This window comes from Myotis daubentonii, chromosome 4, assembly GCF_963259705.1.
Source record: "Myotis daubentonii chromosome 4, mMyoDau2.1, whole genome shotgun sequence".
Lineage (NCBI taxonomy): Eukaryota > Metazoa > Chordata > Mammalia > Chiroptera > Vespertilionidae > Myotis > Myotis daubentonii.
Genome location: NC_081843.1, coordinates 38,079,564 through 38,093,998, shown reverse-complemented (window position 1 = coordinate 38,093,998; position 14,435 = coordinate 38,079,564). Strand labels below are relative to the sequence as shown.

The following is a 14,435-nucleotide window of genomic DNA, read 5'->3' as shown; positions in this document are numbered from 1 at the left end:
CCTCACCAAAATTAATTTGTTTTAATTTTATTTGTTTTTTAATGTGTGTGGGTTACTCTAGGAAGCAAGCCACTGCAACATGGGTTTTAATATTGCCTGCCTCCTACCCCATGTCCTTTATTAGAATTTTCTATGAGTAATAAAATGGTCACTAAGAAAATGAGATTGAAGGAGGTGCATGTGGCATAATCCCCAATTAGCTAAATTTGAATCTGAAAGAAGAGACATAGACAAGGGTCATAAATGCCAGAAGCTCTTCCCCACCTTTGCACGTTTTCCCATCCTCCTGCAGGACATATCCCCTTGGACACGAGCACTGGTAGCTCCCCTCGCTGTTCTTGCAGATGAAATTGCATGGTTTCGGGGACTGGGAACATTCGTCAAGATCTAAATCAAAGTGATGTGAAGATTAAATTCTTGGTAAAAGAAACAACTAGCTTCTTCCCTCCCTCTTTCTTCTTACTTCATTCATTTAGCTTTTTCTCTTCAACTTAAAATGGAAAACAGCCAGGGAGAAATGATGCACAGAACAATATTCCCTCAAGTAATGCACTGGTTTACTTTGTAGATCAATCTATGGATCTTGGCAGTTGACCAAGGTTAAAACACCCACTCAATTCTTTAGATTAATGTACTTTGGTTTACAATTTGAGAGCCATAGACTTAAAAGCAAGAGTTTAAAAACATTTTTTGACATGTAGATGTAGCAGAATTTCTCTTAAACTCTCCAGGCTGACACTCCCTGAAGTAGCTTGTGGGGTCATGGACTGTGCTGGAAATCTTCCACTTGCCTGCCAGGTCCAGTCCTCTCCCTAGTCCATGCTGCTCATGGGCCCAGGAGCCTGCTCTCTTGCTCTCTGTCTTCTGGCTGGTTCTTGTCTCCTCAACTCTTTCCCCGCAAGGTGGGCTCAGGCTGACTGAGTCATGGGATCAGAGTCCTAGCTCCTCTCAAGGCATCCCTCTGTGTATAACTTTCTCCTTCCAGGTCCCAGCAGCCTCTCCCTCCCTCCTTTTGGTCCAGGAGTAGTATTGCCCTAGTACACAGCACCCTTCCTGTGGTTCTGCAGACACTGTCCACACCACTATAGACGGTTCCTTTGTTAAGCCCTCCTTAAACTGTCCTCATTCGACTATGCCACCTTTTTTTCTGCTAGGACTCCGATTGATAGCAAACAATTTACATTTTCTCCATAAAACATATTGATTGATACCCACAGAATGCTGAAAGCTCATGGTTAAGAGCCTATTCTCCCTTACTTTCATGCCCAACCAAGTGAGACAAATGCTTACTATGAGTCAGTTTGTTTTTTCTTAACTTTTTCATGCCAGGTGTGCTTCATTAATGAAATAGGCAGTTTAGAGAATATCATGCTAAGTTGATGAATCATAAAGGAGAAAATATTTTTTTTCTTCAATGAAAACAAAGTTGAATATTTTGGGAAGACTCAATAAAGGCAAATCACCTTTGTCCCCAAACTGTGATAGAATCACATGGGTGAGACAATAAAAAAATTAAATTAGAAAAAGAGATTGTAAAAATGTAGAAGGTTTCTGTACTGAAACTGTTTTGCTACTGGACATTTATATTATGCAAAAACCAGCAATGAGAAACAAGCACAAAGCATTCCCTCTTTATATACAAACACACACATCCACAACCAAAATCCCCTTTCTCTCATCAAAACAATGACAAACAAATGTCATTTATACATCTTAAATTAAAATATAAAATGTTGGAAGTTCATTTTTTATAATTGAACAGTTCTGTGTCCCAAATGATTGGACAAGGCCTCAGACAACTACGATGATACCAAGAGCCACATTACTGAAAGGAGTGGCATCATTTTAATAACATGTACATTGCAGTAGAGTATCTAATAAAGATACTCTACTGACAGTAAGTGACTTGCAGGAAACAGTAGCCGACAAGCTCCCAGACACAGAGATGTCCTGCCTTACCTACACACGAAGTTCCGCTGATGTCTGTGGTGTAGCCCACCTTGCAGAAGCACCGGAAGGAGCCCATGGTGTTGATGCACTGACCATTGGTGCACAGGTTCGGCATAACCTTACATTCATCAATATCTGTGGCCAAGACAAAACCGAAACCAGAACCAAGGAGAAGTCAATATATATTTGAGGTTAAAACTGTTTAGAAACCAAGAAATTTAAGGAATCGACACGAGATAACTAACAACCAACATTCAGGGTGCCTTTTCATCATTCAGATAAATGGCAACATGGAAGGGACATAAAAATAATCTGCAGTGATGGGAAGAGATAAACAAACGAAGACTGTGTTGAAAGCCCTGTTTAAGTTTACTCGTTTTGCAACCTAAGTATGAATTATTTTGGGGGGAATCTAGAAAACTTTCTTTGTGAAGTTCCACTAATTTGGAATTTGTGATAATTTCCCATGGACTGGCCTCAAATCTGCACTAGCCTTAGACTCGAAAGAAAGGGATTTATTAGCAAATAATCAGACATAGGGTTTGGAATCTGTATAGGGATAGAGGAAAATGGTATTTTTCAGGAAATTAGTTGGTTGTACAAAAGAAATGGAAACCACTAATCAATTATGAGAGTTGCTGTTTTGTAAACATGTTAAAACAGACTAAATTTTGGTGCACACTCAAATAAATAAATAACATTTATTTGAGTCAATATAGTTTGGGGGTTACAAGCATGGCCTTTGGGGGTCAGACAGATATGTTCCATTCCTGGGTCCATCCCTTAAAAAGGGTGTGATCTTGGGAAAATTACTTGTTATCTTAGCTTGTGTTTTGTTTCCTCATCTGTTAAAATGGGAATAATAAATTCTACCTCTTAGATTTGATACAAAGTCTCAAAAGTATTAGCAAAAAGCATATACAAACACATACATAAAAATATTTTAGCGATTATTATTGTAGTAGAGGCCCAATGCACAAAATTCATGCAAGAGTAGACCTTCCTTCTCCCAGCTGCCGGCACCAGCTTCCCTCTGGCACCCGGGACTGGCCTTCCCTCACAGCCCTGGCTTCATCTGAAAGGTTGTCTGGTCCAATTAGCATACTATGCTTTTATTATTATGGATTATTTTTATTATTATTTTTCCACGTTTCCTTCAAACTAATCCTAATGAATGAAGTTCACTGTTGGATAATATGCACCAATTTCCTCAACTCCTTACCTCTTCCATCAGTGGTGTATCCCGGGCCATGAGGACATATCTTTTTGTACTGGGCAGTTCCAGGAAGTGGGCAAAGCTCACACTGGTGACCCCAGCCTCGCCCCCCATCGCAGCAGCATTCTGACTTGGTGACGAGGTTGCGGCTGCTGGATGCCATCTGACACATCGTTTGTAATACCTCTGCAAAGCAGAGTCCCTGTCGATTGTCTGAAATGACAGCGCAGTCAATAGGAATCAATGTCATGGAACTGACACTTCATTATCTTGAACTTCAAATTAAACAGGACAATCAATACTTTCATTCTTAGCTATAACTTAACAAGGTAAATATTCTTTGATATGAACAGTCACACTACGATGGTTTAACAATCATAACATTTTGTTGGGAGTTAAGTTCATAAAGCGTTCTATCACTATAGACAGTTTGTTAAATTTGGACAAAAAGTGACACTATATTTTAGAAAAATTATTTTTCTTTAATCCATCAGCAACTAAGTGATAGTAAACTACCATTTCTGTAGAATCCAAATAAAAATCAAATTATTTTCCTTTAAATAAGCAAACAAGTATCAGAAGTTGTTTTTGAAAAGAAAATTCTAGACTATGTTATAAATTTGGTAATATTCAATTTAATCTTAATTTCTACATCTAAAAGATGGTTCAAACATTTAGACTAAGTAGGTGTTTTTAGAACAAGGATAGGGATCTCTCTGATGTAGAGAGGCAAGAAATCATTAATATGGTTTTTATGAACCATCCTAGTGAAACTGTTATTAATATAAAAAGAAAAGACCACTTTTTATATCTGAAAAGACTGATGGTTAGTAAAGGTCTAGACTGAACAAACTATATATTTTCTTGACTAATAATTTCCTAGGATTTAAAACAGATGACATCATTTTGAGAAAAATCTGATGTAGTTGAAACATGCTGTTTTTACACCAAATCAAATGATGAGTAATCTTATTTCTCTTGGTTTGCCTTACGTTTTGCTATTCCATACTTTTATACCTGCTCATAATGTACTAAAATGGCTTATGATACATGCATTATAATACAACACAATGTTTGAGACTTATATTTTCCATAAGAAAATATTTTCTAAAACGTTTTTCTGTACCATAAAATAAAATTTAACCTTTATTGCATTTTTAAAATATGGCCTTTACTTTAATATCATTAATTCAGCAGAGCTTACCACACATTAAAAATATTTTCTTTTGGAATTAAATCATCATCCCCTGATGTAAGTTTTACTAAAGTCACATTTTCCATAGACTTTAATTAATATTAATCTTGGGAAGACTATTTAAAATGTTATTTATATGACACATAGATGTGCAAGTAACGCACATATGGACAAATATGTCATTTTAATAGGTGTGTATCTTCAGGAAGAGGTATGTGGATTACTAAGATTGAGAGATTTGTTTAGTAGACAAGGATATATATGTAGAGCTTTTCTGTGATGACATCATAAAACAGATGTTTTATTTACCAAGTAAAATACACGCATATATCAACTTACCAAGGCATTCAGTGCCTGAGGAACTTGATTGAAATCCTTCATTACACTCGCACCTGTAGCTCCCAATAGTGTTAACGCAACGCCCATTTTCACAGATTCCTGGCTTGGTTCTGCATTCATTTTCATCTTTAGAAAAATAAATAATGTGAATAATGAATAGATTATAAAATTATAATTTAAAATTACCTTATAATGGATTATATCTTGTTTAAAACATCTTCACTAAAGTACTAATATGATGAGATAAAAACTAGTCATGTGTGAATACTGATTTATTTTCAACTTTAACTCATCTTCCAGGTGGGTTCTTTCTTAACAAAGTGTGCTCTTCCTCCTTGTCCCCCCTTGCAGGGACGGGGTGGTGTTTGATGAAGAACTGGAAAATTTACCTCCAAAAGGGATAGACACCAGACAAGGAGGAGAAGAATCTTGGGGAAGAGGATGTCATTTTTGTGCTATCAGAGAAAAACTGGGGCATAGGGGTGGTAGGTGCTAGGGAAGGCTGGTGAGTATATTAGCAAATTGTTTTTTTAAAATTCTCTATACACCTACTAATTGTGATTATTTAATATTTTGTAAATTTCATTTGAGGTTTTTTTCCCCCAACACTATGTTGTTAGGAGTGTAAAAAAGTGCAAGACAATGAAATCTTTTTGATAAACTGTTTTTTATATATTTTTAAATTTTCAATTTATTGGTTTTTATTTTGCATGTGCTTTCTTTTTTTAGCAATTGCCTTGAATATCTTGTTCCAATCCTTTATTTTTAACCTCTCTCACATTCTAATTTGGTACATTTCTTGTAAAAAGCACCAACCTGGATTAAAAATTTTTTTAGAAGTACATTTATTATTAACCAGCCATTTCAACTACTTGTATCTATTATGATTACTGATATATTTGAATTTTACCTGCCATTTTATATTGTTTTATATCTACCATGCTATTGCCCCCTTCTCTCAATATTTATTAAATTAGTCTACTTTTCTATGCCATCCTCTCTCATCCCAAACTCATATTTGGAAGTTATAATCTTCTTTCTATTCTTCTAGTGGTAACTATGGGACAACTTCAATACACACTCTTAATACTTTCCTAATACGTATCTGTTTAAAAAGCTTCTGGCAATAACAAGTACCTTGCCATGAGTTTACTTCTTTCTGTTCTCCCCCTGTGGTACTTGCCAGGTTTTTGTGATCTAGAAATTTTTTTTTAAATATTTTACCCACCATGAGCATCTATTTTAACCAAATTATGAGGTTTACTGGTTTTCTTGGCTCACCATTGTTTCATATGTACTACTACTTCCTCCTGAATTAATTAAGAAAATATATGAGTATATACTTTGGTTATCATTCTAGAGAAGGTACATGTGTGGTAAATATTCTAAAATACACGTCTGACAACTTCTCATTTTGCTTGTTTTCTCACTTGGATTGAGTATAGAATTTCAGTTCCAAAGTATTTTTCCTTGGAATGTTTTGAAAGTATTGTTCCATTATTTCCTTTTACCCAATTTTCCTGTTCATGTGTAGGGAATCTGGTTTTTCTCTCCTTCTAGAGAAAAAAGGATTTATACAGTAAGGGTTTACATTCTGCTCTTAACTGTTCTGAAATTCATCATGATGTATGTTGGTGTAGATACTGTTCCCCTTTTAGCAAAAATAACTTGTGCGGAAAACTTAAAATATATGCCGAAGGATTGAGCTAAGGTATTGATTTAAGTAATTGCATAGTGTCTGTTATTTCTAGAACTTGAGGGTTCAAGGTCTGTCTTCTTGATTTAATCCTATCCCTCATTCACCTTTATTTTTATTTTATTTGTTTGAATTGAGCTATTTTTTTTCAAGAAGGGCTCTTGTGGGATATACTTCTCGAGTGCCTCGACATTTGATAATGTATAATACAGTTTTTATACTTGAAAGATAACTAGATATGCCTCAAAATCCTAGCTTACTTTTTTTTTTTAAAAAAAACACGCATTTTTATGGATTTCAGAGAGGAAGGGAGAGGGAGATAGAGAGAGAAACATCCATGATGAGAGAGAATCATGAATTGGCTTCCTCCTGCATGCCCCCTACTGGGGATTGAGCCCGCAACCCGGGCATGTACTCTGACCAGGAATCAAACCCATGACCTCCTGGTTCATAGGTTGCCGCTCAACCGCTGAGCCACGCAGGCCAGGCCTAGCTTACCTTTGTTATGCTACCATTGGCATTAACAATTACTGAGAGAACTTGAAAAAAGAGTATACTGATTTTTTCCCCACCTTGCAGGTAATTTCTTTCTCTGCCTGGTCGCCTACAGCCAACAAAATTCATTTCCCATCTTTACTTTCTTTTTTTTCTGTTGAAATTTGTAAATCTACTAGGGTGTATCTTGGTGTGATATTGTGCCACCTATGAAATTTTGATTTCCAGCATTCCACTTTCTATGCTTTGGCAATTTCAGGATTGCCAATGACCCATCACTTCACTGTCCATTATACTATGCACACTCATTTCCTTCTACCTACTTGTGCCTGATGGAGTGCAGCAAACAGACTAGGTCTTGCTTTAGTGCAAGACTGAAATCTCAGACCGGTAGTGATACTCCCTTGACAATCCTACTACCCTTCCTAGTATGTCCACACTCCTGCTTTCTAAAATGACTATCACATATTAAGAACTCATTCATCTCCCCACAATGAACCACCTGTCTGCGCCCTCATTTTCAATCTCCTGTTCTTTTTCAACAGCTGAAGTATCTCTGGTTTTTCTCAAAGGTCAAGTGTTTGAACTTGTACTCTGGATTACCTTCCAGACTTCACAATTCTCCTTCTTTTCAATGAATCATTCCCTCAGCGTGATTAAAAAAAATAATCTCTCTCAACATATTATCCCTCCAGCAACTACCACATTTTAGTTCCCTCAGGGCAAAATTTCTTTTTTTTTCCCTGCTCAGTTCTCTGACTCCTGTTTTATTTTACTCCAGCTTTATTGAGGTATAATTGACAAATGAAAATGTGAGATAAAGTGCACACCATGATGCACATATTTTCTGAAAGGATTCCTTCCATCAAAGTCATTGACACTTCCATCAATCACAGATTTACATTTTTGTGTGTGAGAATATTTAAGTTCTACTCTCTTAGCAAATTTCAATTACATAATACAGTGTTACCAACTATATCACCATGTTATGCATTAGATCCTCAGACCTTATTCATCTTATAACTGCAAATTTGTACCCTTTTACTAACCTGTCATGATTCCCCCAACCCCTGCCCCTGAGGAACCACTTTTTCATTCTGTTTCTGTGAGTTCAACTTAAAAAAAAATTCTACATATAAGTTATAGCATATTTGTATATTTTTTTTTAGTCCGTTCATCCACAGACACTTAGGATGTTTCCATACCTTGACTATTATAAATAATTATAATTGAACATGAAAGTACAGGTATCTTTTTGAGATAATGGTTTTGTTCCATTGGATATATACCAAGAAGTGGAACTGCTAGATCATATGCTAGTTCTATTTTCAATTTTTTGAACACCCATAGTGGTTGTACCAATTTACATTTCCACCAACAGTGCCCAGGGTTCCCTTTTCTCCACATCCTTGTCAACACTAATCTTTTTTTATAACAACCATCCTAATAGGTGTGAGGTAATATCTCATTATGGGATGTGTTTTTTTCCCCATTTACCTCATGATTAGTGATGTTGAGCACCTTTTCATATACCTGTTCACCATTGCATGTTTTCTTTGGAAAAATGACTATTCAGGTCCTTTGCCTATTTAAAAAAAAATCTAATTATCATTATTATTACTTGCTATTGAGTTGTATGAGTTCCTTGTATACTTTGGATATTAACCCCTTACCAGTTCCGTAGTTTGCAAATATTTTCTTCCATTACATAGGTGGCCTTTTCACTTTGCTGATGGTTTCCTTTTCTGAGCAGAAGTTTTTAGTTTGATACAGTCCCACTTGTTTATTTTTGCTTTTGGTGTTGAAAGAAAATCATTGCCAAGACCAATGCCAAGGAGCATACCCCTATGCTTTATTCTACCAGTTTTATGGTTTTAGGTCTTATCTTCTAGTATATAATTCATTTTAAGTTGATTTTGGTGTATGGTGTAAGAGAGTGGTCCAGTTTCATTCTTTTGCATGTGGCTGTCCAGTTTTTCCAGCACTACTTATTGAAGAGACTATGTTTGCTTACAGTATTCTTGGCTCCTCAGTTTGCTGTTCTCTCCAAAACTGACCTGTGTGTCTGTTTTTATACCAATACCATAATATTTTGATTACTATATTATAATATAGTTTGAAATAAGGAAGTATCATGCCTCCAGCTTTGTTCTTCTTTCTCAAGATTGTGTTGGCTATTTGGGGTCTTTTGTGGTTCCCTACAAATTTCTTGAAAGAATGACCTATGGTTGCCGTGTCCACTTCCTAATCTTGGGTCCTTTCTGTAACCCTCCTGGTCTACCCCCAACATGGAAAGTACTCCTGAAGAGATCACCAAGTCTAATTATTGCTTCTCTGTCTGTGTCTTATTCTATATCTCAGCAGCATCAGGCACAAGTGACTACTCTCTATGTGTTTGAATAATCCATTCTTGTAACTCCCACAGCTTCACACTGACCTAGAGAACTTCCTATCTTGCGGGAAACTTATTTTTAGTCTTCTTGATATGTTTTTTAACATATATTTTTATTGATTTCAGAGAGGAAGGGAGAGGGAGAGATAGACAGAAACATCAATAATTGGCTGCCTCCTGTACGCCCCCTACTGGAGATTGAGCCCACACCCTGGGCATGTGCCCTTGATTGGAATCAAACCTGGGACCCTTCAGTCCGCAGGTTGATGCTCTATCCACTGAGCCAAAAAGACCAGGGTGTCTTCCAAACATTTTTAATCACTCTAAATATTGGGGTGCCCAGAGGTCAGTCACTACTTCTTCCACTCTCTATATTCTTTCTCAGTGTTCTCATCCAATCTTATGATTTTTAAACACTACCTATTTGCTAGCAATCTATAAATATGGCATACTTGGTGTTATCACTGGAAAGCTAAACCATATCTTATACTTCACATGGTCAAAACAGAACTTTATACTTGTAATCACAACTTGTTTCTTCCAGTCTTTCCCTTGTCAGTTAATAGTAGTTTCATCCAACCAATTATTCCAGTAAATGCCCTAGAACTCATCTTTTATACCTCTTCCTTCATCCACCATATCCAGTCCATCCATCAGCTAGTTCTGTTGATTATCTCCAAAGTATATTCTGAATATGTCAATTTCATCACATTTCTATTCGTCTATGCTTTTATCTGAGCCTCCTTCACCTCTCATCTGGATGATTTAAATAGCCACCTAAATGAATCCTGCTTCTGCTCTCACACCCTTACAATGCATCATCTACAAAGCCATCAGAGGTCTTTTAAAATGTAAATTATAGAATAATAACAACTAGCCCTTAATCAAAATGTAACTATTTTTCAAGGGCTGTTCTAAGGATTTTTTACATGCATTCCCTAATTTAATGCTCCCAATAATCTTTGGAGGTAAATGACCCCATCATTCCTATTTGTTTTTAGATGGGGAATTTGAGGCACATGGGGAGGCAAACTTGCTCTAGGTCATAGAGCTAGTAGGTATGAAACTGGAGTTCTCATACTTACCATCCATCTTTAGGGCACACACTCTGAGTTACTCTGCCACATGCCCTTAGCATAAAACCAGCTCTTTACCATGGCCTGCAATGCCCATGCCTACCATTGGGCTTCAGCTATACTGGTTTTCATTCCTGTTCTTTGCTCTTGCTATTTCCTTATTTTTTCTAGTTCCCAGTTCAAATGTCACTCATCAGAGAAGGCTTCCTTAGAAGTGTATTCTAAAGTAGTTCCCATCCAGTCACTAATCTTACTTTCTTGAAAAGATTTACCACTCTATGAAGTTATCATGTTGATTATTTCTTTATTTGTTTGATGAATGCTCTTCCTGACTAGAACATAAACCACTTGAGAGTGGGGTTGGGGTGGAGAAGGGAAAACTTGTCCTTCCAGTTTATTATGATATCCCAAGAATCACAAACATAACAGATGTTTGGTAGATAATTGAATAAATGAGTGACTCTTCGCAACAGTGTTCCATGGAGCGGTGGGCTCTTCTGATATGCTGAATTAAATATTTTCTACAAGAATTTCTTCTACAAGTACTCAAATATAGTTAAACATTTTTTCCTGTTTTATTTTTTAGTTTTCTTTTTTCTCCAGGGACTTCATTTATACGTATACTGACTTTGTTTTCTACCCCTGTCGTCTTCTTATTAATTACTTCCATATTCACATTACTGGCTGTGTTGTCATCCCTTTCTATTTTTTATTACTTCTAATGTGATGTTAATTTCTGTGGTAGCTTTATGTTTTTCCTAAGCTCTGTTAGACCATTATCTCTTGATATTGCTTTATCTTTTTTCAATATCTTCTATTTGAATTTTGATATCTATTAGAGTTACCAAAACATTTTTTAAAAATCTTCTTCTTTTGTTTTCTGAGGCATTTAGTCTAATTCTTGTTTATTTTGTCTTCTTTCTCTACCCACTTCCCACCCCAGTATATATATGCATTAGTTGTAGTTTTGTGTAGTTATTCATCTCTGAACAATTTTCTCCAGTTCAGCTATTTGCTGAAAAATGGTGTAGGAGATCACCAGTGCTGAACTGGGCACAACCCATAGTTTCAATTCAAGGCTGTTGTATAAATAAACTCTCACCAAATCTGTGATGCTCTCTGTCCTAGGGACATGTACTCTCAAGCTTTCAGGTAACTTAGGAGGTCAGTGTGGCTCTGAGTAAAGTCTTAGTATGTCAACACGATTTCTCTTTCATTTCTGCATCTTTTGACACTGCAGTACGGAACTGGGCTGCTACAGAAATATTCCATACCTCTCTCATTCACCTATGTCCTTTATCTTCTAATCGAAGATTGTCGGATGAACATTTTATTTTGTTTATTTTTTTAAAACATATTTTATTGATTTTTTTACAGAGAGGAAGGGAGAGAGATAGAGAGTTAGAAGCATCGATGAAAGAGAAACATCGATCAGCTGCCTCCTGCACACCCCCCACTGGGGATGTGCCCGCAACCCAGGTACATGCCCTTGACCGGAATCGAACCTGGGACCTTCCAGTCCCCAGGCCGACGCTCTATCCACTGAGCCAAACCGGTTTTGGCCGGATGAACATTTTAAATTGGGGCAGTTACTTTTAGAGATATATGTATTCTGCCAAAGCCTAAAGAAAAATATGCTGCTGAACATCTGTGTTTTTGTTTGAAATTTTCTATTATTTCAAGAATATTTTTCAGCCTGTGGTTGTGACCATTTCTTCACTTAATCTAAAACAGTTCTCTTTCTCCCTTGTCATAGTTCTAAAATTTTCACAGGATGGGAGTGAAGTAACACATTTTTATTCCATCGTCTTTAAAATGAAGCCTTCTCATCAATTACATTTATATAATGTTAATGAATTCCCAAAAAGTATTTTGTTGGCATTTATTGAAGTATAATTCAGATGCTATATAATTTGTGTTTTAAGTGTGCAATTCAATGATTTTTAATAAATTAAGTGTGCAATCATTGCAAACTAGTTTTAGAACATTTCCATCTCCCAAAGGGGTCCCTAGTGTCCATCTGCATCCACTCTCTATTCCAGGAAATCGTTAATAGATTCATTTGAAAACTTATTTTGTTTTTTACCAAAATAATAAATTATTAGTAATCTTCAAATGTTCCTCCAAAATAACCACATTTCTCTACGTACTGGAGGTTAGGAGGGAGCAGCAGGTTCTTAATTAAAGGAGGGGAGCCACCCATTTTCAAGGAGAAGGAAGACTGTGTAGTAAGTAGGCTTCAGCGCCCCAGGTGACAGCACCTTTGGGAAGAAGTGCTGAGATAGCATGCAGGGGCCATGGCCAGCTTACATGGCATGAGACTTTGGCTTGCATTATAAAATCATAGCATTTTAAACCCTTGAAGTCATCTCAGAGAAACAGCCCTACCTCTTTGCTTTATAGGTAAATTAACTGAAGTTCAAATATGTTGAAAATATGGCCAAGGTTAGAGATATCCAGCCTGCAATAGGTTTCTGGAGATTATCTGTGTCTACTCTCCTTATTCATGGAATGATTAGAAAAGAGATAGAGACCATTAACTCATACTTTTATTTTGTTATATGAGCACAATTGCTGCAAGTTTTTTACCCTTCTAAATTCAGTGCTTTAGATTTACAGGACACAGAATTAAGAAAAACAAGAGGGGATATATTCTAGGATGGGCATAATTGCCACTGCATTATCCAGAACCTATTGCATTGGCTGGACCCTGAGATGGAGGAAGTCTAGCACAGCTTGAAACAGCTGGGGAAATAATTGCCTTGCCGTTGGGATGATTTTGGAATAGTGCCATAAATCTATCTTGGAGTAGAAATATTAAATAAGCGACATCATTCCTCATAACCTTACCTATGCAGCCTTCTCCGTCAGGCCTCCGGGTCATTCCAGGCGGGCAGATGCACATGAAAGTGCCGATCAGATTCTTACACATCATGCCTCTGGATTCACAGTCATGTAGTCCTTCAGCACATTCGTCCAGGTCTGTAAAATAATTTTAATAAAAAATATAAAAATAAGAAGTTCTCAGAAACAGACCATTGTTTAGCACTTTTAAAAAATATTTTTTATTGATTTCAGAGGAATGGAGAGAGAGTTAGAAACATCAATGATGAGAGAGAATTACTGATTGGCTACCTCCTGAATGCTCCCCAATGGGGATCAAGCCTGCAAACCAGGCATGTGCCCTGACCGGGAATCAAACCATGAGCCATGCCAGTCAGGTTGTTTTGTACTTTTAAGTCATACATTTGGTTTTTGGAGTCTGAAAATGTAATCATGTAGGAGCTCCATCTTTTTAAACTATTGGCTATATTCTAGATTTATAAGTTTCAACATTGGTCCTACTGGTAAGAAGTCCTGGAAAGGACAATCTTTTCTTTATGAAGAGCCCAAGAGTGTGACAACTGGTGAGCTCCTCAACCCATCTTATCTTTGACTTGACTGAACAGATCATCAAGTGTCTTGTTTCTAGGTATGAAAACCTACCAGTAAAATGCTGTCATAAACATTTCTGTAAAGCTCTGAAAGAAGACTGCTGAGAACGATAAATCATTAAGACATAAGATATTCCCAGCATGGCAAATAAAGGTCTAACCACTTCCTTGCCTGTGGCCTTACCTTTGCACATCTTCTGGTCTTCCCTGAGGGCGTATCCAATTGGACATGTGCATTCATAGGACCCGAAGGTGTTCATGCAGCGGAAAGCACACAGCAGAGGGTTCTGGGCACACTCATTGATATCTGATCAAAGAGACAGGCAGCCAGGGGCTCAGCTGAGGGCTCTGATTATTTGTTTAAATAAACACTGATGAATTTACTTGGCAGTTACACAGAAAGCAATAGGATAATCTGACTTCCACTTCTGGTATGGAGACAGTATCACTTACTTTCACTTGCCTAACAAGCTCATCCTCCCACAAATAACTATAAACTCTAAATGCACATGCATGTGCACGCACACACACAAACACACACAAAAACTATCTAAAACAGTTTTTTGGTGATAGTTGAAACTCAGCAAACAACCAGCAAGGAATAAGTTCCCAATTTACTGTTTTAAAAATTACAGCACCTGG

General features: G+C 36.9%; 1 protein-coding gene across 1 annotated transcript in view; it reads right to left on the bottom strand.

The window, feature by feature from the left end:
• FBN2 (fibrillin 2) overlaps nucleotides 1–14,435 on the bottom strand; it is a 253,809-nt gene that overhangs the window by 16,869 nt on the left and 222,505 nt on the right. Inside the window, exons 54-59 of the mRNA XM_059693719.1 lie at nucleotides 13,978–14,100; nucleotides 13,210–13,341; nucleotides 4,701–4,826; nucleotides 3,173–3,379; nucleotides 1,960–2,085; nucleotides 265–387 (exon numbers count right to left, since the gene is read on the bottom strand). Coding sequence (XP_059549702.1) covers nucleotides 265–387; nucleotides 1,960–2,085; nucleotides 3,173–3,379; nucleotides 4,701–4,826; nucleotides 13,210–13,341; nucleotides 13,978–14,100 — 837 coding nt within the window. The remainder of the gene's footprint in view (nucleotides 1–264; nucleotides 388–1,959; nucleotides 2,086–3,172; nucleotides 3,380–4,700; nucleotides 4,827–13,209; nucleotides 13,342–13,977; nucleotides 14,101–14,435) is intronic.